Source organism: Pristiophorus japonicus, chromosome 18 (assembly GCF_044704955.1).
Source record: "Pristiophorus japonicus isolate sPriJap1 chromosome 18, sPriJap1.hap1, whole genome shotgun sequence".
Taxonomy (NCBI): Eukaryota; Metazoa; Chordata; class Chondrichthyes; family Pristiophoridae; genus Pristiophorus; species Pristiophorus japonicus.
In genome coordinates this window covers 26729528-26756271 of record NC_091994.1, presented here as the reverse complement: position 1 = coordinate 26756271, position 26744 = coordinate 26729528, and the positions used below count along the sequence as shown (strand labels likewise).

General features: G+C 40.5%; 1 protein-coding gene across 1 annotated transcript in view; it reads right to left on the bottom strand.

The window, feature by feature from the left end:
- The window catches only part of LOC139229006 (unconventional myosin-Va-like), a 193154-nt gene that overhangs the window by 123451 nt on the left and 42959 nt on the right, over window positions 1–26744 (bottom strand). The window contains exons 4-8 of the mRNA XM_070860669.1: window positions 25090–25234; window positions 13886–14042; window positions 10381–10524; window positions 4291–4372; window positions 1932–2039 (exon numbers count right to left, since the gene is read on the bottom strand). Coding sequence (XP_070716770.1) covers window positions 1932–2039; window positions 4291–4372; window positions 10381–10524; window positions 13886–14042; window positions 25090–25234 — 636 coding nt within the window. The remainder of the gene's footprint in view (window positions 1–1931; window positions 2040–4290; window positions 4373–10380; window positions 10525–13885; window positions 14043–25089; window positions 25235–26744) is intronic.

The following is a 26744-nucleotide window of genomic DNA, read 5'->3' as shown; positions in this document are numbered from 1 at the left end:
ATTCATAAATATTGTCCCTTCCTATCACCTTGTGGGTTACCCTTACCCCAGTGCTACTCTGCTCTGTTGCCTCCTGCCTTTTGCATCTTTTGACACCTACATACGCTACAGTGCCCAGGACAAATATTGTTACATTGGGACTTATTGAAAGGGATTTCAAACTTTGTTTAATAAAATGGATTTCAATAGGTCACCTCAAAACAAGAACTCGCTGCAACATATACAGCAATATTTTGCCTCTGGAAAGCAGTTAGAAACAACAGTTCAAACTAGATCTCTGGATTTGAAGCAGTATGTTTGTACTGGGGAAACTATCCAAGGGAGGGCGAAAGGGAAGTGGGCGAAATGGAGAGAAAGATAAATAAATATTTTGGCTGTACATCATACCTAAAACTGACAAACCTGCTCACAGAATATATTTACAATGATATTACACATAGCACACACAAAATCTTTCTGCTCCTGCCCCACCCCAAATAAGCACAAGACTTTAAATTATTTTAAAAAAATTATGTGGGTCCTGTCATTTTCAGGGTAGTTTTTATTCAATTACTTCCAAGAGACACCAGCTGACTCTGGACATAAAATGAGAAATAACAACTGAAGGTTTTCAAAGCCTTTCTTCAAACCTTCTAACTTATAAACTGAGCTTAGATTCTCCCCAACTTCATTTACTGAGGGAAATGTATAACCAAGATGAAAAACTACCAAAAATCAGCAAGTTCACTTGGAGTCAAAATGTTTTTAATCTACACTATTCAACCCAGACCAGTTGCATTCCACAGCTTCAGGTTACTTCAACAGCACTGCAAACCACAATTTTTCAACAACCAATTGGAGTCTTTAACCAGGCATTCATATAGCAGATTACTTAATCAATGCAGTATTAACGGCTTTTCAGTAAAGTATTGCTCATTACTACTCTGTCTATTGTTAGCGGTATGGGAAGAGGGTATGGGAAGAGAAGAGCAGAGCAGAGAACGGAAAGAAAAAGGAAGGTTCCATTGCGTGAGGGTTCCATTTTCTGCACTTTTGCCCTCATTTTCTGCACACAGCTATTATTTGTGCTTAAGAGCTGGATCACAGCACAAATGTTGTTTCCCTCTCCATCTATGGAAAAAGTTCTGCAACTCACTCATTATTTCAAGCCCTAGAACCTTTGGAGAAGCCTATATCTACTCCAATCATCCAGCATGACAGAAAATAACCAAAAGGAAAGGAATTCGCGTGCATTTCCCCCTCCACCCCCCAAAAAAATAAAAATTGGGAGCAGAAATAAGTGCAATTACTGACAAATGGGAAAACATGATACAGGCACCAATACAAAATTGATTTCACTTGTACATTTAAATGGATTCCTGTGCATACACACTCGATATTATGCATTTGTAAATCATCGTGCAATAATGATAAAACACGGTGCTGATATTTCCAGTAAATTTAAACAAGGTTGGAAAGCAAAAGCATGAACACTCCAGTTGGTTGGATTATTAGAGAAATTGGATCATTAAAAAATTGAGGCAGAAAAGCATATACCTTAGTAGATTCCTTTCCCAAGGTTATATTGGAATTAGTAAAATATATATACTAATTTTATATTGTTGGGCATCATCTTTTCTCTCATCTGCAGCAACCCTAAAATGTAGAATGCCTCCAACTTCTGGTACTAAAATAATTCTAAATTAAAACTTGAGAATTTTATATGCTCATTGTATTTTAAAAAGATGCAAAAAGCACACAAAGGTTTTCTAATTATCCAATTGAGAATATTTTAATCTGGAGATGAATATGCACAATGAACAAAACACGTAACTGGACAAGAACCATAATCAGTGCTCGAGAATAAAATGAGAATCAAAGTAATCAAATTAGCTCACAGGAAGCCTGGATATACAGAAATTCTGCTGCATTTGATATTAGGCTATACATACCCAACATAGAGAAGGCATTCCGAGTTCTTTCAAGATCTGCAACATCATCTCTTTCATCAATATAAATGTCACCTCCTTGATTAACATAGTAGTAATTCTCGGCACTACCTGGAAGACAATGAATAAGTCAAAGTTATTGACAAAGTAACTGAACTACATCCTATGAAAGTTAAGCACTACAATAACCTTCTCTCCTGTCCTGGGCACATCCTTGGAAAGTGCAAGGGTGAAGAGAAGTATAAAATTACCAAGAGACTTGTGGAATACAGGAAATAATTTGCTAGCTCATGTTAACAGTAGTGCCTCAAGAAACAATGGCTCACCAGCAGGTGGCAACCACAATCCCATCATTTCACCCAGATCGGTCTTCAATAAACATTTCCTATTTCTCACCAAATACCTTCTGTTCAAGCAGCAAAGAAAGCACAGCAATGGATAAAGTTAGGATTTTGAACAACTGCAGGCATAAAAATTCCCAGATTTCATATTTTCTGGTGATAATCCTGCTCTATCCCAAACATATATATTTTCTCTGCAGAGCTTTGTGGAGGCAAAACTTTATTGGTCATGGTTACTTGTGAAGCGCTCAAGCACCAATCTATAACATAAAACTCTACCACAGCAAGGATACAAATTACATATCAATTAACACCTCTAACTCTTGCTCCAAAAGTTGAGAACATCCCAACATGCTTTCTGGATTCAGAATAATAACTGTTTGAAAAAGAGGGTATTGAAAAAGTATGGGAATCAAGAATGAGATTGAACTGTACAACTCATGGAGAAAAATATTGACACAACTTGATAGGTCAAGTGACCCATTTCTACATTTCAATTCTATGACCCTGCATCCCAAATTGCATTACATTAGCAAGTAATTTTAACATGCAGGTACAGCAAGCAATTGAGAAAGCAAATGGTATGTTGGTCTTTATTACAAGAGAATAAGAGTACAAGAGTAAAGATGTCTTACTGCAATTAGATCATCATCATAGGCAGTCCCTCGAATCAAGGATGACTTGCTTCCACGTCAAAAAGTTGACAGGTGTTTCAATGAAGGAGCTAAAATTCCAGGTCCCGAACTAAATCTTGAATGGTGGAAGATGCCTGTGTGTGGATTTTTTTTTTTTTTTTTTTTTTATAAACATGTGGTGACCATTACATACCAGCCACCACACAGGCTTGACAGAGCTTGGTCTCGGTCCAGTGGGAAGGATTAACTGGATACCAGCTCTACTGCACGGACCTAGTGCACACATACATCGCAGTGTGGACCCTGGTGAGACCACACCAGGAATAGTGTGTACAGTTTTGGTCTCCTTACCTAGGAAGGATATACTTGGCAGAGGGAGTGCAACAAAGGTTCACCATGCTGATTCCTGGGATAGGAAGATTGTCCTATGAGGTGAGATGGAGTAGACTAGGCCTATATTCTCTAGAGTTTAGAAGAATGAGAGGTGATCTCATTGAAACATACAAAATTTCAAAGGGCTTGACAGGGTAGATGCAGGGAGGATGTTTTCTATGGCTGGGGAGTCTAGAACCAGGTGTCAGTCTCAGAATAAGGGGTCGGCCATTTAGCACTGAAATGGAGAAATGTCTTTACTCAGAGGGTTTTGAATCTTTGGAATTCTCTATACCACCAGCCCAGCACCCCCCCCACCCCTGCCCCTCCCCCTCCCCCACTGTGGATGCTCAATCGTTGAGTATATTCAAGGCAGAGATCAGTAGATTTTTGAATATTAAGGGAATCAAGGGATACAGAGATAGTGCAGGAAAGTGGAGTTGAGGCAGATCAGCCATGATCTTACTGAATAGTGGAGCAGGCTTGAGGGGCTGAATATCCTACTCCTGGTCCTAATTCTGTTGTCATCAAGTATAATAGAAATCAGGATAGAAGTGATAAATTATTTAAAGGTCATTAACTATTGGTTAGACAGACATGAAAGGGGAAGAAATGACAGCAAATGGCCTGTAATTATTTGGGAAAAGACTAAAATCAATTGTGGCAGGGTCATATCATTCATTAATCCTTAGTGGGCTCTCCAGACAAATACCATCAATGGCTACTCAGCTGTTACCGAGCAGATCCACCTGCAACTCCCAGGAACTCGGCTTTTATTGCCTCCATAATGAAGTGGGGCCACAGCAGTCGACAAAGCAGCAATTCTTTAATAATCTAATGTCAAAGGCAGTTCTCACTTCTTGTAAAAGTGTGGTTTTATATAGACATGTATACATTGAAATACAAAGGATAATAGCCAAAGTGCACGACTACAATCCAGTATATTCTATGACCATTTAATAAACATGTACCAATTTACATTAATGCTTCACGTGCCTCATGGTAAGTACTTACCAAGTTCCAATTCAGAAAATTCAGACAGATTGGCTGAAGCACAGAGCTGATAGAATATATGATAATTCCTCTCCTCCTCAGCCTGAGAAATGAAGCAATATTACAAAATTCAAAAATTATAGATGCATGTTAAATCGTGGGAACCATAAGGGCAGAAAGCGAAGAGAATAAAAAAAGCTCAAGAGACAGTGAGCACGTAGTATCATAAGGGATCATGAGAGCATGCAGGAGAGCGAGCCCAAGACAGAACACATGACCATATGGGATGGAGTGAGCAGCAGGAAGTTCTGAACCCGGGAACTCAGGAGAACAACAGGATTAAACTTCGGAACAGGCCTTTGGCAGGTGAGCACAAGGGCGCAGGTCACTGAGCAGTGTGGCAGAGGCAGGCATGATGAGCAACAATGTGGCTTGGAGTGGCTATTGGGATAAGCTGAACTACAAACTGCCCAGATGTTTCAAAGAAGGATGCAGTTTTCAGGTAACTTAATAGTTACTTGAGCCAATCAGAAAAATGGGACAAATGATTTTCATGCAAAAGATTATCTGCAATACTTTTAATTAGATGAACAAATGATGTTCCAGGTTGGTCACTGGAGATAAAGTAACATATGAAACAGCAATCTGTTGCAGAAAAAAGGTATTTGGAGAAGGAATTATACAATTTTAGCTAGCCCTATACTAGGGAGATCCTTGGAGAAATGTGCATTTAATATATTAATTTGTAAACAAAGTCTAGATAACTAGAAGACGTTCTTGCTATTGAGGGAGTGCAGCGATTCACCAGACTGATTCCTGGGATGGCTGGACTGACCTATGAGACGACTGGATCAACTGGGCCTTTATGCACTGGAGTTTAGAAGGATGAGAGGGGATCTCAGAAACATACAAGATTCTGACCGGACTGGACAGGTTAGATGCGGGAAGAATGTTCCCGATGTTGGGGAAGTCCAGAACTAGGGGACATAGTCTTAGGATAAGTGGTAGGCCATTTAGGACGGAGATGAGGAGGAACTTCTTCACTCAGAGTTGTTAACCTGTGGAATTCCCTACTGCAGAGAGTTGTTGATGCCAGTTCATTGGATATATTCAAGAGGGAGTTGGATATGCCACTTAAGGCTAAAGGGATCAAGGGGTATGGAGAGAAAGCAGGAAAGGGATACTGAGGGAATGATCAGCCATGATCTTATTGAATGGTAGTGCAGGCTCGAAGGGCCGAATGGCCTACGCCTGCACCTATTTTCTATGTTTCTATGCATTGCACACTTAGTATAGGAGATTTGCAATAACCTTGGAAAAGTTTTTTTTTTTAAAAAGACATTGGCACAAATAATAGGTAAGGAAGGTATTTTTTAACCCACCTTCTCTCTCTTACTATTGTTCATTATAAATGAATCACTTCCTAAAGTTTTGTTCCATAATCACAAACTAACCACATGTTTAATACACAAACATAGGTTTGTTACCCATATAAAATTCTATAATAGGAGATGCACTGCAAGACAAATGATACCAACAACATTTTAAGAAGCATAAAATAAAGATTTAGGCTATGCAGAGTTGTCCAGCAGAGTCAAAAGATGCACTAACGGTATCTACACCATGTTCAAATTCTACCATGTCATCAGACCCAATAAAATATGTATTTATTCACTGCATTTAAAAGGTTATACTAACTAAATCCCTTTTCTATTGGTTGTAAAGTCATGTGATCAGTTATCCAGAATGGGAAAAATAAAGCACAATTCTGATGGATTATACATACATAACACACAGGAAACATGTAAAAAGTTTACATTAAAAGCAGTAACTCACACGCAGTAGGGAAAAGCATCAAGACATCAAAGGGTCTATAATTTGATTGTAAAATCTAGACTGAGCATAGAGAGCTTACCATGCCAGGCCGCAGACTGCTTGCAAGCATGAACATACCAACAATCTTCAAATCAGAGCCCCTCCCCGCTTCAGAAATGGATCTATTACAAGACTCCCTAAATCAGATAGCAGCACACATTGCACTCAAGTTAAATCAAATTTTTCTTTTGCTTGGAAAAAAAATTGAACTATCCAGTAGTTTGAATTCAGTTATTTAAGGTGCACTGTAGGCAATTTTTATTCAAAAGGAATTTGAATTAAGCAGCGTCAAGCTCTGAGTAAATAGGTGGGCTTTAAAGCAAAGTATTTCGGCCTTCACAGCAATCAGCAATTTATTTAAAGGGGGCAGGCAATTCAAAACAGCATCAAAAAACAGTATTCTGAAATGATGATGATGAATGAATACAAACCTCTAGTGCATCTTAATTCCCATTTTAGATGGTACACATTCATAACGCTGAATAATTAAACTTAAAAAATTGCCTCGTTCCAGATCCATGTTTGTGTGCAAGCACTGTCCAATACATAAAAGAATTGTTGACAGAGGAAAAAAAGACTCGAGGACCTGCAAAGCTACTCTTCCATTAATTGGTCATAAAAATATACATGACCCCATTTGTATAACTGGGTTATGCAAAGGTTCAAAAATTAAGACTGTAGCAAAAATGAAAAGTCTGTTAGAAACTAAAGATGCCTAAAAATGTATATAGTTATGCGACTAAAATGGTGACCCGAAGAATGCTGTGTTTAAATGATTATGTTCGAATTGCAGACGAGAGGTCTCCTCAGACTAGATAGATACTTAGAAGTGCTAATGTTTTGGTTTCCTGTGGAGTGTATAGTATTATGTACTACATTCAATCTCTCTGTTGCTAAGTGATTATCTGCTGTTTTTAAATTAAGACTTGAACCTTGTTTATGTATTTTATGTATATTAGGAATTAAAGCTAGCTTTACAGAACTGCTTGCGAAGATAACGGAAGGAAGTTGTGGAAGTTAACGTAAACACAAAGCAGTAATGCTTGGTCATAAAGGAGGTAATGACCGGTTGAAGTGAACGCTCTGCTTTGGGCTTCATAGTTGAAAGGGTAGAGCACTAGGCCTTGTACTGATTATAGGGACGAGAGAGAGAAGACAAATTCCAAAGGAAGGACTTTCAGTAACTATAAACAGAAAAGACATGTGAACAAGATTATGAGACATCTTTAGGGTGGGCTTTGTTTCGAGAATCAAGACAAAGAACTCGAAGCCCCATTGGGTATTCAATTTTTGGGGGAACCTCTATAGGTTAAAAGGTCTAGCCAATATCCCGTTTCAGGCCCACTTAAAAAAAAATAGAATAAAAGTGACCTCCTGAAAGCTTGTCCTTAAAGATGGATGGAGAGAGCGAGAGCGCGAGAGAGCTCCAGATGAAAGAGAAGCCACTCAGAATTGCTCATGGTGTGTCAACCATTTGTCCGATTGGATTGGTATCAGCTACTTGTCACGGTCGTATGTATTTGCTGTATAACTAATGTGTTATATTCCGTCAAACTCTGATTAAACACAATATACCCACCATATTGGTTTGCACTTGAACCTGATTATAACTATCTCTGGTCACTTTAAATAAAAGAGGTTATTTCTAATAAGTCAAAGCAAGATAATTGTTCAGATGACTGAACAATTTACATCTAGTAAATTCAATCAGCACTGTTCAACACTGCAGCCTGGAATTTAACTTAGTGAGTTTCAGAAAAACAGATATTGACCTAGATATTCGCTCTGATCGCCATTAAATGCTGTTCATTCAGATTTTGAGGTGACTTGCAAAATACCGAGATCCCAATTTTCAGCATTTTGATTTTTAAAGCCACCTAAGCAACAGAGTGCTGATAACAGTAGTGGCACATAGGGCCAATCCTCAGTTCTGAGCTTCCAATTATAACCAAGTCGTGATGGGCAGCTGAAAAAAACAAGCCTTCTGTTGGGGGGGGTGGGGGGCGGTGGCAGAGAAGGGAGAAAAAATATTTATTTTTTAAAAAAAAGTCATTTTTCATCCAGCTCCAAGAAATGTGTTTACAGGCATGGCAACAGGTTGCCTATCTTTCCTTTTCCACTGCAGTTGGTGTGTGACCCAAAGAGAAATAGAAATTAATGTAAAAAGAAAAAAAAGTGTGCCTATTGAGGTCATACATCAAGAATGAGCAGGATAGTAGCAGACTTCAGGAGGACATAGGCAGACTGGTGAAATGGGCAGACACATGGCAGATGCAATTTAATGGGGATAAGTGTGAAGTGATACACTTTGGGAGAAACAACATGGAGAGGTAGTATGATCTAAATAGTTCTATTTTGATGGGGTGCAAGAGCAGAGGAACCTGGGGGTACATATTCATAAATCTTTGAAGGTGGCAGAGCAAGTTGATAAGCCAGTTAAGAAAGCATATGGGATAATTGGCTTTGCAAATAGGGGCATTGAATAAAAAAAACAGGGAAGTCATGCTAAACCTTAAACCATTGGTTAGGCCTCAGCTGGAGTATTGTGTACAATTCTGAGCACCGCACTTTAGGAAGTCAAGGCTTGGTGAGTGTACAGAAAAGGTTTACCAGGGTGATATTAGGGACACCAGTTATTATGTGTAGAGATTTGATTTCTCTCTTTAAAGCAGAGATGGTTAAGGGGAGACCCAATAGAAGTATTCAAAATTATAGAAACATAGAAACATAGAAAATAGGTGCAGGAGCAGGCCATTCAGCCCTTCTAGCCTGCACCGCCATTCAATGAGTTCATGGCTGAACATGAAACTTCAGTACCCCCTTCCTGCTTTCTCGCCATAACCCTTGATCCCCCGAGTAGTAAGGACTTCATCTAACTCCCTTTTGAATATATTTAGTGAATTGGCCTCAACTACTTTCTGTGGTAGAGAATTCCACAGGTTCACCACTCTCTGGGTGAAGAAGTTTCTCCTCATCTCGGTCCTAAATGGCTTACCCCTTATCCTCAGACTGTGACCCCTGGTTCTGGACTTCCCCAACATTGGGAACATTCTTTCTGCATCTAACCTGTCTAAACCCATCAGAATTTTAAACGTTTCTATGAGGTCCCCTCTCATTCTTCTGAACTCCAGTGAATACAAGCCCAGTTGATTCAATCTTTCTTGATAGGTCAGTCCCGCCATCCCGGGAATCAGTCTGGTGAACCTTCGCTGCACTCCCTCAATAGCAAGAATGTCCTTCCTCAAGTTAGGAGACCAAAACTGTACACAATACTCCAGGTGTGGCCTCACCAAGGCCCTGTACAACTGTAGCAACACCTCCCTGCCCCTGTATTCAAATCCCCTCGCTATGAAGGCCAACATGCTATTTGCTTTCTTAACCGCCTGCTGTACCTGCATGCTAACCTTCAATGACTGATGTACCATGACACCCAGGTCTCGTTGCACCTTCCCTTTTCCTAATCTGTCACCATTCAGATAAAATTATGAGGGATTTTGATAGAGCAAGTAGGTTGAACCTGTTTCCTCTGGCAAGTGGCAAATAACTAGAAGTCACAAATTTAAAATAATTGGCAAAAGAACTAGAAGTAAAGGAGGATAAATAATTTCACAGAGGGTTAGGATGATCTGAAGCACACTACCTAAAAAGGGTGGTGGAATCAGATTCCACAGGAACTTTCAAGAATGGAACTAATTTGCAGGGTGATGGAGAGAAAGCTAGGGTGTAGGACAAAATTGGATAGCTCTTTCAAAGAGCTGGCACAGGCATGATGGGATGAATGGCCTCCTTCTGTGCTGTAAGATTCTATGAAAACACTGAGAATGTAAGATCCAGGTTCACATTTATAATTTCTCACAGCACATTTTACACTGGAATCGTGGGCAAAATGCTGATTAATACTCTGTCGTGTTCCCTATTCTGGTTTTGAAATCCCTTGGGATGATCACCACCATTACTAATTAAGGAAAACAATTATTCTGGAATTTGGGTATGTGCTGGTCTATTAATAACTTTACAGTTTTTATACTGCTTTTAATCTGATAAGTCCAGAGTACAAAATTTTACTGTCCATAAATTTTACATCATCACCTCTCTGAATTACATTTTCAATTTATATTGCAGTTTTGTACGTGTAGAAAATAGACATTATCTGGACAAGAACAAGGCCAGTAGGTAATTTATTTGTTTCTTTTGAAGGGAGAGGAAGGAGTGGAAGGAAAAAAATGCATTCCTTACCTGGAACACAACTCTCGATTTCTCCAACAAGTATGTTCTCATATTGGCTCCCATTATGTGATACCGGTGACCGAAACTGATCTCGATGTATTTTCCAAACCGACTACTGTTATCATTCCTTGTAGTTTTAGCATTTCCAATTGCCTGTTTGAAAACGATAGATTGTAAAGCTAGTATTAAAAAGTTGCCAATCAATACACTGCATCATTTAATGACACTCAGAAGAGCAGCACAACTAAATATTGCTTCACATTCTTAACATTTGAACTCTTCATACCCTCAAAGAACATTCCTCCCAGACTCCTTTGCCAATGCTGTTGTTGCTAGTCAGTAACGGCTACTAAAGTACAACCATTTTCAGTCAGTTATGCGGAGAAGCTCTACTCTGTGCCTTCAAGTCAACTTTTTGATTCTTACTGACGTTTGGCCTTCCGCTAGAAACCATATCAGCTAAACTACATTTAAAATCTAAACCTCACTGGTTATAGCAGGACACTAAATGTGCCAAGTCACTGGGCTACAAAGCTATATATAAAAAAAAACTAAAAACCTCTTGGTATCAAATGTAAAAAAAAAAAATTCAGAACAACCTGCATTTCCTATAACTATTTTAAAAAAAAAAGTGTGAAATACATGGGCCTGGGTATTAACAGGGGTGGTTACATAGGTGGAGTTTTGAACAGCAAACCCAGAAGTCCAGGTTTCCCACATGCTGTGGAGTTTTAACCGTCCCTCAAGCCTGGTCTGGGCCAAAACCTGGAACACTCTATCCAATGGAACTAGGAGTACCTGCACCACATGGACTGCAGCAGTTCAAGGCGGCAGCTCATATCACCTTCTCAAGGGCAACTAGGTATGGGTAATAAATGCTGGCCGTGCCAGCGATGCCCACATCCTGTGAATTAAAACAAAGTGAGCAGAGAGGGGGAGCCCTGGGATCTGGGAGCCGAAGGGGAGGGACTGATTAAAGGTTTTTTACTAGGACTGAGGCGGGGGGGTTTGGAGCATTGGGCATATCCAGAGTCTGGCAGCCAGAGTCTGTTGCAATCTAGCAGTGTTGTGCAGGAGCAGAGTCTAATTGCCTTATAGAGCAGGAGCCACAGGAGGCTGGAAAGGAAAGTCAAGCAGGGTGTATAACAGGCAGCCGATCAGATACAGCTCCTTTTGCACTACCAAAAGTTAAAATGACTTCCAGTATCCATGAATAAATTTCAATGTGACCTGAAATAAAGCTTGCAGAATTCACTCTCGTTAGTTTCAAATTCTTCTGGAAATTGCAAACAATCTCAAATCTCCAACACAGATTGCATCGCTGGGAAATTCTGCACACCGCATACAAATGCAGTTAAAATGTCTCTCCAATTATTGCAAAGTAAAAAGTTTCTAATAGAACCCCAGGTTTTTGAAGTAGGCAGACGCCTTGAAATGAACACTTTAAAATGACATGGCATTTCAATGGGTAAACTTGACCACATTATGAAATGCGATTTTGAACTTTGCTTCTCGTTAAAAGCAAAGTTTTAAACATTAGAAGTTTCAGTTTGAGAAAAAAAATTGGAGGATTTTTTTTCCCCAAAAAGATTGAGTGATTCAATTGGTTATAACTCATTGCAAAATGTTTACATATGGCTTTCCCATTATAAAATACTGGCATAAGCCTTGCAAGAAGTAACATACGTGGACAGAGTGAACACCATATGCAAAATGTTTTAAATCTATAGATACAAATCATGCCATTAGTTGAAAAAAATAAGTGGTGTGCAATTAGATTACAATCACGCCTAAAGCACAGTTGAAGTCAGAGAACCTTTGTAAAATGAATTCAGCCTCAGAAACCTTGCCCCATCTGGACTGCTGTTGTAAAAAAATTAGACAACTGCAAATAAAATGTCAAAACTAATGCAAAACGATGTGTGCTAATGACAAGTAGAAAGATGCAAGTTTATCTAGATTTTAAAATACACAAGGTAAATAAACACTTGCTTCACCTTGCCTAAAATATGGAAAAGGCTACTTTGTAACTAGACAGCTCAAATCATGAATGTATTTATAAACTGCGTCATATATTTTACCCCTTCTCAATCCTTCATAGCCTCCAAGAGCACTCATTCCAGACTTTTCTGCTGATGATGCTCTAGCCTGTTAATAAGGAATGCAACTTTTTCCACATTGTGGGGTAGATTCCACAACAGCAGCGGATTAAAAAAAATTGTGCATGCACAGTTGAATCAAAAACTGCAGATGTTTGTAGCTACAGCCCATTCCCAATGGTTGGCCTCAATAGGTTTCCCTGCCTGTGGATGAACAGAAACAGTGGCAAGTGCTACTAGAAATTAAGAGTTTATTTGATAAACGCTAGCATACCAACATCTTCTAACTTGAAGTGCTTTATGTAAAATCTGATTGAGGAGGTTGATGGAAAAGAGAATGGAATTATTTCACTTAAGGTGCAGTAAATGAAGCCTTCATTCTTTTGCAAGGTAGTTTGATGGGGAAGTATTCAGTGCCCGGTTGGGTTCTGACTGTTAAAGAATTGTTTAACGAGCCTGTTGTGTTGAGTGACTTGGCTTATTGAGGAACTCAGGCTAACCACCTATTTAACAACATTGCAATGTTGGTGTTTTAGTTTGGAGGCATCAGATTTAGATTGGAACAAAATGTTACATTAAATATTTAGACTCTTCACACTGCTGTCTAAGTTTTGTGAATATACAATAAACCAAGTCACTCAACACAACAGGCTCGTTAAACAATTCTTTAACAGTCAGAATCCAACCGGGCACTGAATACTTCCCCATCAAACTACCTTGCAAAAGAATGAAGGCTTCATTTACTGCACCTTAAGTGAAATAATTCCATTCTCTTTCCCATCAACCTCCTCAATCAGATTTTACATAAAGCACTTCAAGTTAGATGTTGGTATGCTAGCGTTTATCAAATAAACTCTTAATTTCTCAGTTAATATATTAGCAATTATTTCAGTTGCATGACAAGATCAAAAACAAAGAGTTGATAAATTAATGTAGGACATGGGATTGTACATAGCACATCTTGCACCAGAATTCAATTTAAACATTCATACACAATCCTTGAAGATCACCAGCTGTGCAGCAATTAAATGTTTATTTTAACTCCGATTGCACAATTGTGTCATGTGACAGACCCATTATTCTAGTCCTCCTGGTAAAGTATTTATTACAATTAGCAAATAGATTTTCCAATAAAACTGTCATTTCTTCAGTTATAGAATGTGCTCGTAGAGCACGAAATTGAGTATCTTATCTCTCTGGGGTAAGTAAAACAGATGTAGGTTACATATGGCCTAATCCTTGGTTTAACCATGAAATATTTAACAATTTCTCTCTGCTCTAAATTAAAGACACGGAGAAGGTTTCTTTATAATGCAAACAAGACTGAAATTAATCTGAAACAATTTATATTTGAGGCACTAATATAGTGCAAGACTTTTATATCAAATCCTCATATGGCACGATACAATACATACCTCCATAATAGGGTTGGATGCTAGAACCTTTTCCTCCACATTGGTTTCACTCGCAGATCCTCCAACAGTTGCAAAATAGCGCATCATGCACTTAGCAGACATTGTTTTCCCTGCCCCAGATTCTCCACTTATTATAATGGATTGGTTCTTTTCATCCCTGTTAAACAAATTAGATAAGTCATTTCCAGTACCATCCTATAAGTTGCAAGCTACAGAACAGGAGAAACTGGACCACTGGCTCAATCCACTTCAGCAGTCAGGGACAGACACAAAGTTGTGAATGAGAGCAGCATCAGTTGAATGACCAGGAAGATCCAGCACTAGCCTCAAAGATTAAGCCAGATTGCAGTGCCGATATTATATTTGAAGACACCCTACTTAGCAACCCAAATACAACCAAAACCAAACACCCCACCACATAATATGGCAACACAAAGACAAAGTACCACAGCCCAAGAAATGTAGATCTTCGAGGTGTGTCAATATGGTTTACATAGCACCTTTACAATAGAAAAACATCCCACTACCACTTCAATTAATAGACAGAAAAAAGACTTGCATTTATATGGTGCCATGTGAACAGATTAGTGCATTTCTAGAAGGGTAGAATAAAATTCCCTAGTCCCTAAACACAATTATACCCATAGAATATCTGACTGACAAAATGGTACGACAAGACTACGGTGTAGAAGTGGGGACTAGAGAAATACAAAGCAGCCTTCCTGGTTAATGCAACTGGAACACGCGACCCTAGAATGGACAAGGTATTCCATGGCACCTTCCCTCTTGCTGAGTGTCCACTTCCTTCAAATCACAGTGATTAAACTGCTGGCCCTCCTCACTATACACTACCCAACCATGAACAGATTTGCTGAAATAACCACTGCTGAGCTTGCAAGAACCCAAAATGCATGATAATGCAACTCAATATGCAAGTGCAAATTTTGCAAAACATTCAAGGAGGAGTCCACAAAATAAAACTCTTCAATTGAGATACAGGTTCAGAAAATGATAGTTTTCCATTTGCTTTGCTGCCAATTAAACACCACGATCAACATTTTTGGTAGTGTGGGACAACAGATTCAAAAACTTTTGGATGCAAGTAGAACACAGTGCACAGTGACCATAATATGGTAGAATTCTTCATTAAGATGGAGAGTGACAGTTACTTCAGAGACTAGGGTCCTAAACATAAAGAAAGGTAATTTCGATGGTAAGAGATGCGAATTGGCTAGGTAGACTGGCGAATGATACCTAAAGGGTTGACGGTGGATAAGCAATGGCAGACATTTAAAGATCACATGGATGAACATCAACAATTGTACATCCCTGTCTGCCATAAAAACAACAGGGAAGGTGGCTCAACCATGGCTAATGAGAAATTAGGGATAATGTTAAATCCAAGGAAGAGGCATATAAATTGGCTAGAAAAGGCAGCAAATCTGAGGACTGGAAGAAATTTAGAATTCAACAGAGGAGGACAAAGGGTTTAATTAGGAGGTGGAAAAGAGAGTAGGAGAGGAAGCTTGCTGGGAACATAAAAACTGACTGCAAAAGCTTCTATAGATATGTGAAGAGAAAGAGATTAGTGAAGACAAATGTAGGTCCCTTGCAGTCAGAATCAGGTGAATTTATAATGGGGAACAAAGAAATGGCAGATCAATTGAACAAATACTTTGGTTCTGTCTTCACTAAGGAAGACACAAATAAATACTAGGGGACCGAGGGTCTAGCAAGAAGGAGGAGCTGAAGAAATCCTTATTAGATAGGAAATTGTGTTAGGGAAATTGATGGGATTGAAGGCCGATAAATCCCCAAGGCCTGATAATCTGCATCCCAGAGTACTTAAGGAAGCAGCCCTAGTGGATGCATTGGTGGTCATTTTCCAACATTCTATAGACTCTGGATCAGTTCCTATGGATTGGAGGGTAGCTAATGTAACCCCACTTTTTAAAAAAAGGAAAGAGAGAGAAAACAGGGAATTATAGACCGGTCAGCCTGACATTGGTAGTGGGGAAAATGTTGGAATCAATTATTAAAGATGTAATAGCAGTGCATTTGGAAAGCAGTGACAGAATTAGTTCAAGTCAGCATGGATTTATGAAAGGGAAATCATGCTTGACAAATTTTCCAGAATTTTTTTGAGGATGTAATAGTAAAATGGGCAAGGGAGAACCAGTGGATGTGGTGCATTTGGACTTTCAAAAGGCTTTTGACACGGACCCACACAAGAGATTAGTGTGTACATTTAAAGCACTTGGTATTGGGGGTAATGTATTGACGTGGATAGAGAACTGGTTGGCAGACAGAAAGCAAAGAGTAGGAATAAACCGGTCCTTTTCAGAATGGCAAGCAGTGACTAGTGGAGTACCGCAAGGTTCAATGCTGAGACTCTAGCTATTTACAATATACATTAATGATTTAGACGAAGTAATTGAATGTAATATCTCCAAGTTTGCAGATGACAGTGAGAGCTGTGAGGAGGATGCTAAAAGGCTGCAGGGTGACTTGGACAGGTTAGGTGAGTGGGCAAATGCAGTATAATATAGATAAATGTGAGCTTACCACTTTGGTGGCAAAAACAGGAAGGCAGATTATTATCTGAATGGTGACAGATTGGGAAAAGGGGAGGTGCAAAGAGACCTGGGTGTCATGGTACAATTATTGAAAGTTGGAATGCAGGTACAGCAGGCGGTGAAGGCAGCAAATGGCATGTTGGCCTTCATAGCGAGGGGATTTGAGTACAGGAGCAGGGAGGTCTTAATGCTGTTGTACAGGGCCTTGGTGAGGCCACCTTGAATATTGTGTACAGTTTTGGTCTCCTAATCTGAGGGAGGACATTCTTGCTATTGAGGGAGTGCAGCGAAGGTTCACCAGACTGATTCCTGGGATGGCAGGACTGACATATGAAGAAAGACTGGATTGACTAGGCTTATATTCACTGGAATTTAGATGAATGAGCAGAGATCTCATAGAAATATAACATTCTGACGGGATTGGACAGATTAGATGCAGGAAGAATGTTCCCAATATTGGGGAAGTCCAGAACCAGGGGTCACAGTCAAAGGATAAGGGATAAGCCATCTAGGACCGAGATGAGGAGAAACTTCACTTAAAGAATTGTGAAACTGTGGACTTCTCTACCACAGAAAGTTGTTGAGGCCAGTTTGTTAGATATATTCAAAAGGGAATTAGATGTGGCCGTTACGGCTAAAAGGGATCAAGGGGTATGGAGAGAAAGTAGGGATGGGGTACTGAAGTTGCATGATCAGCCATGATCATATTGAATGGTGGTGCAGCTCGAAAGGCTGAATGGCCTACTCCTGCACCTATTTTCTATGTTTCTATGAGCTTGAGGTCATTTAGTTCAGATTTATACAGTGCAGTTGCAGTAAAGAGGAACATTTATGTAGAAAACACAAACATTTAAGTCCAGCATTTCACACCAGTCAATCAATATCAAGTAAAGTTATTGAACATAAAATTTACAACAATGAAGCAAATTAGACCAAACTGATCAGATATGGGTTATTTATGCAAATAAAATTAGTTGAGCAGCATTCTAATTGAAAGCACAATAGACAGGTAATGAAGGTAATTTGTCATGAAGATAAGAAATGTAATTAGTTACAAAGTTAAAAGCACTGACATTTCTGTTCAGCAATTAGATTAGTATAGCTTTTTGTTACTTAGTACAAATTACTTGCATGAATGGGACTTAGATGTATTACAGAACATTTCTAAATAGATCTTGAAAAAACCTAAATGCAAAGCAAAATGACAGTAGTTTTGCAGGTTAATAGTACAAGATATACAATTTGGATATTCTTGGCCTCTTGTAGAAGATGTGGTCTAAAGTGCTAAATTGCTGCATCCATAATACACAAAGATACCATATATAATTTTAGCTGTAAGATTTGTTTTAATGCATCATAGGCATCCCTCAGTCAAGGATGACTTGCTTCCACTCTAAAAGTGAGTTCTCAGGTGGCCGAAGAGTCCAATGCAGGATCTACAGTCTCTGTCACAGGTGGGGCAGACAGTGGTTAAAGGAAAGGGTGGGTAGGGAGCTTGGGTTGATGCACGCTCCTTCCGCTGTCTGCGCTTGATTTCTGCTTGCGCTCACCGATGAGACTCGAAGAGCTCAGCGCCCTCCCAGATGATCTTCCTCCACTTTGGGTGGTCTTGGGCCAGGGATTCCCAGGTGCCGGTGGGGATGTTGCACTTTGCCAAGGAGGCTTTGAGGGTGTCCTTGAAGAGTTTTCTCTGCCCACTTGGGGCTCGCTTGCCATGTTGAAGCTCCGAGTAGAGTGCTTGCTTTGGGAGTCTCATGTCAGGCATGCGAACGATGTGTCCCGCCCAATGGAGCTGATCGAGCGTGGTCAGTGCATCGATGCTGGGGATGTTGGCCTGGGCGAGAACACGGACATTGGTGCGCCTATCCTCCCAGTGGATTTGCAGGATCTTGGGGATGTAGCGCTGGTGGTGCTTCTCCAATGCTTTGAGATGTCTGCTGTATATAGTCCACATCTCCGAGCCATATCAGCATATAGGAGGGCGGGTATCGCCACTACCCTGTAAACCATAAGCTTCCTCAGGCGACCGAAGGCTATGCGAGCACACTGGAGGCAGTGTTGGACCTCGTCATCGACGTCTGCCCTGGCTGACAGTAGGCTCCCGAGGTATGGAAAATGGTCCACATTGTCCAAGACGTCGCTGTGAATTTTGATAACGGGGGTTGGGGACCTTTGTTTTACAAATATTTTAGTATGAGGCCTATGCTTTAGAAAAAAAAAAAAGAGAATAGGAGCAGTAGTCGGCCATTCTGCCCTTCAAGTCTGCACCGCCATTCAATATCATGGCCGATCCTCCATCTCAACACCATACTCCCGTTTTTTCCCCCATACCCCTTGATGCCTTTTGTGTCTAGAAACCTATCTATCTCCTTCTTAAATATATTCAATGACTTGACCTCCACAGCCTTCTGTGGTAGAGAATTCCACAGGTTCACCACCCGCGGAGTGAAAAAATGTCTCATCTCAGTCCTAAGTTTCCTACCCCGTATCCTGAGACTGTGACCCTTTGTTCTAGACTTCCCAACCAGGGGAACATCCTCCCCGCATCCAATCTGTCCAACCCAGTCGGAATGAGGTCCCCTCTCATTCTTCTAAACTCTTGAATAGAGGCCTAGTCGACACAATCTCTCCTCATATGACAGCCCTGCCATCCCAGGAATCAGTCTGGTGAACCTTCGCTGTACTCCCTCTATGGCAAGTATATCCTTTTTTGGGTAAGACCACCAAAACTGCACACAATACTCCAGGTGCAGTCGCACCAAGGCCCTGTATTACTGTAGTAAGACATCCTTGCTCTTGTATTCAAATCCTCTTGCAATAAAGGCCAACATACCATTTGCCTTCCTAACTGCTTGCTGCACCTGCATGTTTGCTTTCAATGACTGGTGTACAAAGACACCAAGGTCCCTTTGTACACTGACATTTCCCAAGCTATCACCATTTAAATAATACGTTGTCTTTATGTTTTTCCTACCAAAGTGAATAACTTCACATTTATCCACATTATACTGCATCTGCCATGTGTTTGCCCACTCACTCAACCTATCTAAATCGCCTTGCAGTGTCTTTGCACCTCCTCACAACTCACAATCCCACCTAGTTTTGTGTTGTCAGCAAACTTGGAAATATTACATTTGGTTCCCTCATCCAAATCCCATATATAGTGACTAGCTGGAGCCCAAGCATTGATTCCTGTGGTACCCCACTAGTCACTGCCTGCCACCCCGAAAAAGACCCGTTTATTCCTACTCTCTCTTTCCTGTCGGTTAACCAATTTTCAATCCATGCCAGTATATTACCCCCAATCCTATGTGCTTTAATTTTGCACACTAACTCCTTATGTGGGACTTTATCAAAGGCTTGCGTACGCCTTGGTGAAGTTGTTGACGATGGCTTGGAGTTCTGCCTCAGAGTGTGCGCAGACGTAAGCGTCGTCTGCATACTGTAGTTCAATGACCAAGGATGGGACAACCTAGGAGCTAGCGCAGGTTGAACAGATTCCGATTAATTCTATAGTTTATTTCCAGTCCAGCGGGGAGCTTGCTGAGGGAGAGATGAAGCATTGCAACAAGGAAGATCGAGAAGAATGTTGGTGCGATGACACAGCCTTGCTTGACCCCAGTCCGGGCGTGGATTGGGTCTGTGGTGGATCCATTGGTCATGATCACAGCATGCAGGTCATCGTGGAGAAGGCGGAGGATGGTGGCAAACTTTTGAGGGCAGCCGAAATGGAGGAGAACACTCCATAATCCCTCACAGTTGAGTGTGTCAAAGGCTTTCGAAAGGTCAAAGGAGGCCATGTACAAGGGTTGGTGCTGTTCCCTGCATTTCTCTTGATCTTCACCATGTGACAACTACATGTCCGTTGTACACCTTAGTGGACGGAATCCGCATTGCGACTCTGGGAGGCGCTCTTCAGCCACGGAGAAGATGAGATGTAATGAGGGTCCATTAAAACTAATAAATTTAGTTAAATTGTTTTGCTAGCCAAAGGGGTAAACAAATTAAACTACCCTGTAGTAAGACTAATGAGATCACAAAAATTGTCCACGTTCATTTTTATAGTTTTATTAATTCCAAAACCGATGCTCAGTGCTATGGCGATGTACAACAATATCACAAGCACTCATGAAAAAAAAATGTATGTTGCTGCCGCAGGGCAACATTTCATCTTTTCATCTCATGACATCAATGTTATAAAGAGCTCCACCTAATGGACTACTGTGGTAATGCAACTGCTGATGTAAATACAATAAAAGCCACATGATGTATTGGAGCCATCTTGTAGAATGTGTGTGTTAGTGATGTCGTAAAGAATATATCACATTAGCGACATAGGATAGGATAATTGGATTCCCTAGTTGAAATTTTTGTTGGTGGATGATCCATCCAAAGAGAGAGACTTTAAGAGGTTCTTTGTTTTGCAGAACAGCTAAAAATCTAAAGTAAATTACAAGCACACTTGGCTGAACTGAAGAGTCCAAATGGCCACGCCTATGGGAATAATAGGGCGCTTGGGTGAGTTCTATCATGACAGATTTTCAGAGTATATGTGGAGTGGCTAGACAACTGCAAATAGTATCATCGAAGTCCCCGATGATGAAAACTGTAACCGGGTGGTGTTAGAAAGGAAACAGGCTATATTAGTGATGGAAGACAGCCCTGAGATGTACGAAACCCTGAAAAATGTGCTTGTCCCCATCAAGCCAAAGGACACATCACTGATAGGACTGTAATGCTGTTCTGAGCCCCTGGAAATTGCTGAAAATTATCCTTTTGGAATACAGGATCAATTCATTGACAAGAGTATCAGTGAATACAATGTAGCTTTAAAGAGGCTATCCATTCACTGTCATTTCAGAAACTTTTAGGACCGAGCATTGCGTGACCACTTTGTTTGTGGGATGAAAAAGGAAGCAATCAGAAGAAAGTTGTTCACAACCCCTAACTTGACGCTGGATTTAGCTTGTCAGACTGCTGTCGACAGATATGGCCGACCAATACTCCAGAGTATTTCGCATTTCCAATCATTAGAAAACCGAGGTGACTTGCCTGCAGGTTTAAAAGTAAAAGGCAGTTGGGCCCCAAGGCCAGAGTAACAGTAAATTGAAGTTGTGTTATCGGTGCCTGGGACAACATTGCCTCAAAACTGTCCATACGTACAGGCAGTGTTTCATCTGCCAGAAAGCTCAGCATCTTGTGAAGGAATGCCGACTGAAGAGTAAACCGATGTTCAAAGTAGAAATCACCAGAGACTACATAGCATTGAAAAGAAGCAACAGGACGAGGTGGTTCTGGAGATACAAGTCATCAGGAGCACAAGGGTACCCAACGATTGCAAAGTATCGTCATCCAAGTAGACATTGCAGGAACCAGGATACCCATGGAAATTGACATGGGTGCATCCATGAGCATTGTACTGGAATCACTATATCTTGACAAGTTGATTGATTTTACGATGGAGAACTCGAAGATAGAGCTGCGAGGCTACGCAGGAGAGCAAATCCCTGTCGTAGGATGCATCACCGTATCGGTGAAATACAAGAATCAGTTTCAGAGCTTGCCTCTCTTAGTAGTGGCAGGAGACAAGCCTGCCTTAATAGGTAGAAATTGGTTAGGATCATTGAAGCTGGATTGGAATGAGATTTTTCATGTTGAAATGAGATTTGCATTGAAAGAGGACATCAAAAAGTATCCAAAGGCATTCTGTGAAATAGGCAGTCCGATTCAAGACTTCAAGGTGATTGTCAGGGTACAGAAGGACTCTAGACTAGTTTACTGCAAGCCACATCCCGTACCATACGCACTCAAGGAGAAAGTTGAGCAAGAACTCAAAAGACTCGAAACTGAACATTATCTTCAAGATAGATCCAAGTAATTGGGCTACACCCATTGTTGTTGTACCCAAGTTAGATGGTAAGTAAAGGTTGTGTGGTGATCATAAAGTAACCGTAAACCAGGTTCTAGAGGGTAATCTACCCAATACATTGCCACATGTGGAAGATTTGTTCACAACACTGACATGTGGTCAGATCTTCTCAAAGTTAGATCTTACAAATGCCTACTTACAACTTGAACTAGATGAGTCCAAATCATGCTTGACTATAAATAGTCATCTAGGCCTATATCAATTTAATAGCATATAATTTGGAGTGTCTTCTGCCACTGCCATATTCCAAGGGGTGATGAACCAGATTTTGCAAGGCATCTAAATAACATACTCCCATTTCAGCACCAAATAGCTAAAGCGATAACGTATTGAATGAAGTGCTCAAACAGCTAGAGAAGTTCAGAGTACAAGTATCTGCTCACAAGTGAGTTATTTCAAACTCAGTGGAGTATTTAGGGCACAGAGTAGACAAAAATAGTTTACATCCAACCAAGGAAAAGCTGGATGCAATCAGAAATGCATCTACTCCCAAGAATGTCGCTGAACTTCGATCAATTTGGGGTCTTTTGAACTATTATGGGAAGTTCCTACCAAATTTCACTATAGTGTTACATCCACTGAATGAGCTGTTGAAAAAAAACAGGTCCAGTGGAAGTGGCCAGAAGAATGTGATGCAGCATTCAAAGAGTGTAAAAGCCAGTTGGTAAAGAGTACCATGCTCGTTCACTATGACATATCTAGGTTCAAGATCATCAAGCCAGCATGTGATGCCTCCCTGTATGGAATTGGTGCACTGATCTCTCATGTACTAGTTAGTGGGGTGGAGCGATGCTTCATGCACTCTCCAGTGCCAGTGAGCGTAATTATGCGCAGATCAAAAGGAAAGCTTTGACATTCATTTTTGGGGTCAAGAAGTTCCACAAATACTTGCATGGTCAGAAGTTTATTACTGACCACAAGCCCCCGACAGCAATCCTCCATCCAAAGTCCCCAGTTCCAACCTTAGCTGCAGCCTGAATGCAGAGATGGGCTTTGATTTTATCAGCATACAGATGATCAGCTGATCACAGTAATGCTGATGCTATGTCTAGGTTGCCATCCCATCACAAGTTACACTCAATAGGGAAGTGTTCTATTTTTCATACATTGATGAGTTGCCAGTCACAGCTGAAGAGATTGGTAGAGCAACCAAGTGTGACCCAGTTATGTCAAAGGTGTATGATTATATAGCAAATGGCTGGCCAAACCAGGTTTCAGAGAAAGATATCCATCCATACTTGGTTCGTAGGAATGTCACAGGAATAAATTATCAGTGGATAAAGAGTGTATCATGTGGGGTGCAAGAGTGGTTATTCCAAATAAGTCCCTATCTTTCATTGTGTATAACCATACATGTGTATGATGATTATTTTATGAATTCTAAGAGTTCCACCTAGTGGACTACTGTGGTAATGCAACTGCTGATGTAAATACAATAAAAGTCACAAGATGTTTTGGAGCCATCTTGTATAGGTGGTGTGTGTTAGTGATGTCAAAGAATATATCACAGACAAACTATTGTCAGTTTCCAAGTAGTATAATAAAATTGTCAATGCTTGGTTAAGCATGGCAGTGAGTCCAACGTTAGCCTTCATTTTTGAGTACTTAAAAGAAATGGTCATTAGATTTAAAATTAGTCTTTGCCTATTTATCGTTCCTTGGCCTGGCCCCACCCCACCTCTGCAAGCTCCTATCGCTTTATACCACTTGCAAAAGCTTCATTCCCCCAACTTCGGCTACCTATTCATGTGTTCCTGACCCCAGCTCTCTCCCTACTGGCAGTAAAGCCTTCAGTCACAGCAGTCCTGCTTTCTAGAACTCGCTCTAGATTTGTCACCTCTTTAAAGATCTCAATCTTCACTGACAAATTTCCACCTTATCATCTATTCTCTCTTCCTGAATCAATGTCCATTCCCAACATCCATCTAAATGATATTTTTTATGTTAACAGTGTTAAGTATGGAACTAAACATTTCAGAAGGGGGTGGGAGGGAAAAAAAAAAAAGGAACGAAAGATCAGGATGAGAATAGAAGAGAATCAAGAATCAACAGCAGTAACTCCAGTCAAAGAGGAATTAATAAGTTGATTGGCCAGCAGATTTCTCCCACCTTCCTTGCAGAATTTTCCATTCCCCTAAATCTAGTTTGTGCTGTATCCCCTCTTTCCTTCGTCCCATCATTGGCAGCCTTACCTCCAACTACCTAGCTCCCACTCTCTAATTCCCTCCCTAAACTCCTCAATCACTGCTCCTTTAAGACTCCCCTTAAAACCAATTGCCTGCCAAGAATTTGGTCACCCCTTCTAGTCTCAGCAATTACACACCTGAGGATGTGTTCCTATGTTTAAAAAGGTGCTATATAAATGCAAGTCATTGTTCATGGCTTCACTTTGATTATCTGTTACCAGTTTGCACCTCTTTGCAGCTTGCTGACCATTCGACCCATTCATTACAGGCGTCAGCACATCTGATTCTTCATATCTACTTGTTCCACCTTCTAACCTTTTGGTTTGTTCAGCCATAAAGAGCTTGCTGGTCTTCCAGTCTGGTGAACGGTCTACATCCAAATCTCTTTACAGACACACACTGGCTCTCGCTTTATGCTATGCAATTGGACATCTTCATTTTGATACAAGGGACCATATTTAGCTGTCTTTCAAACCAGCACCACGCACATCAGAATCTCAGCCATGGACTTACCTAGCCATCTGCTTGTATGCTTCCTCAGCAACAGCAAAGATATGAGGATCCATATCTCCCACATTCTGTCCACTATAAGCATAAATTACATCATCTCCATAAAGAGGGAGCTGTTCATATGGATTGATGGCTACTAGAACAATACCTACAAGAAAAATTCAAAGTGTTAAACAATTTAATAACTCGAGGTTAGTTAAAGATGTTGGCCCTGAATTTGTGCTTAATCTGACGGTGAACTGTCAGTGCACGCCGTCATACCACCTTTGAAACTGACTGCAAGTTCAGATTTCCCATATACTTATGCATGCGCTAAATCCCGAACTTGCGATCTGTCAAGTTACAACTACACAGAGGCTTCGCTGCATCTTTCACCGATTAGAAATCAACATACTGGCAAATACTTGGGCTAATTACCACCTACTCCAAAGTAATTACACTTTCAATGTTTAAGTCTTGTGTAAGCAGACGCAGAGAGCCTATTGCATAATGCAAGAGGAGTGGAACAGACTTTGATTTAGGAGGGAGATAAAAGGACCCCAAGTGCTGGAAAATTTGGATTAAAAAAAAACAGGAATATTGGAAATGCACCCTCAGCACCCTGAAAGAAAGAGAGGTTAATATTTGGGGTGGGATCCTTCATCAGAACCCAATTTAATTCGAGCATGAAAGCAGTCAGTCATTCGGCATCTTCATTTTTTTCTGCAGAATATGTTCCATTTAATGGCGAGTGTATTGCATATTGGCTCACCCAAGTCTTTACTTTTTCGCCAGTAATAGACAATGATTAAAAAGACACACAAAACTTATTTAATTGTGGAATTCAATCGTTAATGATATCTTTCCAATGCATTCCCTCAGTTTCATTGATCTTTAGTGGGGACCAAATGCCAATTGAGCCCATCTCGAGGTGAGAAATAACTAAAATTACAGCCGAATTCCTGTAGAGTTAAACATGTTACAAGCCATGATATTTAAGTTCTTGAGATTGGTTATATTTCTTTTATAGTAATTTCACCTATCCATTTATTGTCATTTACCATAATGTTCCATTTTATCACTACTAGATTGATAACTTTGTTGATATCTGCTACTTATTGCTGACCCTGTTCTATGGTCATAAATGTGTACAGACATACCATTGACATGTCCAAATATAATCTATGACATCTTAATGCTCTCTAAATTATGTTGACAACACCCAGCTCTACCTCACCACCACTTCTCTCGACCCCTCCACGGTCTCTAAATTGTCAGACTGCTTGTCCGACATCCAGTTCTGGATGAGCAGAAATTTTCTACAATTGAAAATTGGTAAGACTGAAACCATTGTTTTCAGTCTCTGCCACAAACTCCATTCCCTAGCCGCTGCCCCCAACTCCTGTCTGAAGCTGAACCAGACGGTTTGCAACCTTGGTGTCCTATTTGACTCGGAATTGAGCTTTTGACCACATATCTGCAGCATAACTAAGACCGCCCATTTCCACCTCCATAACATCGCCCGTCTCCGCCCTTGCCTCAGTTCATCCGCTGCTAAAGTTCTCATCCATGCCTTCGTGACCTCTAGACTTGACTATTCCAACACACTCCTGGTTGGCCTCCCACATTCTACTCTATGTAAACTAGAGGTGATCCAAAACTCGGCTTCCCATGTCCTA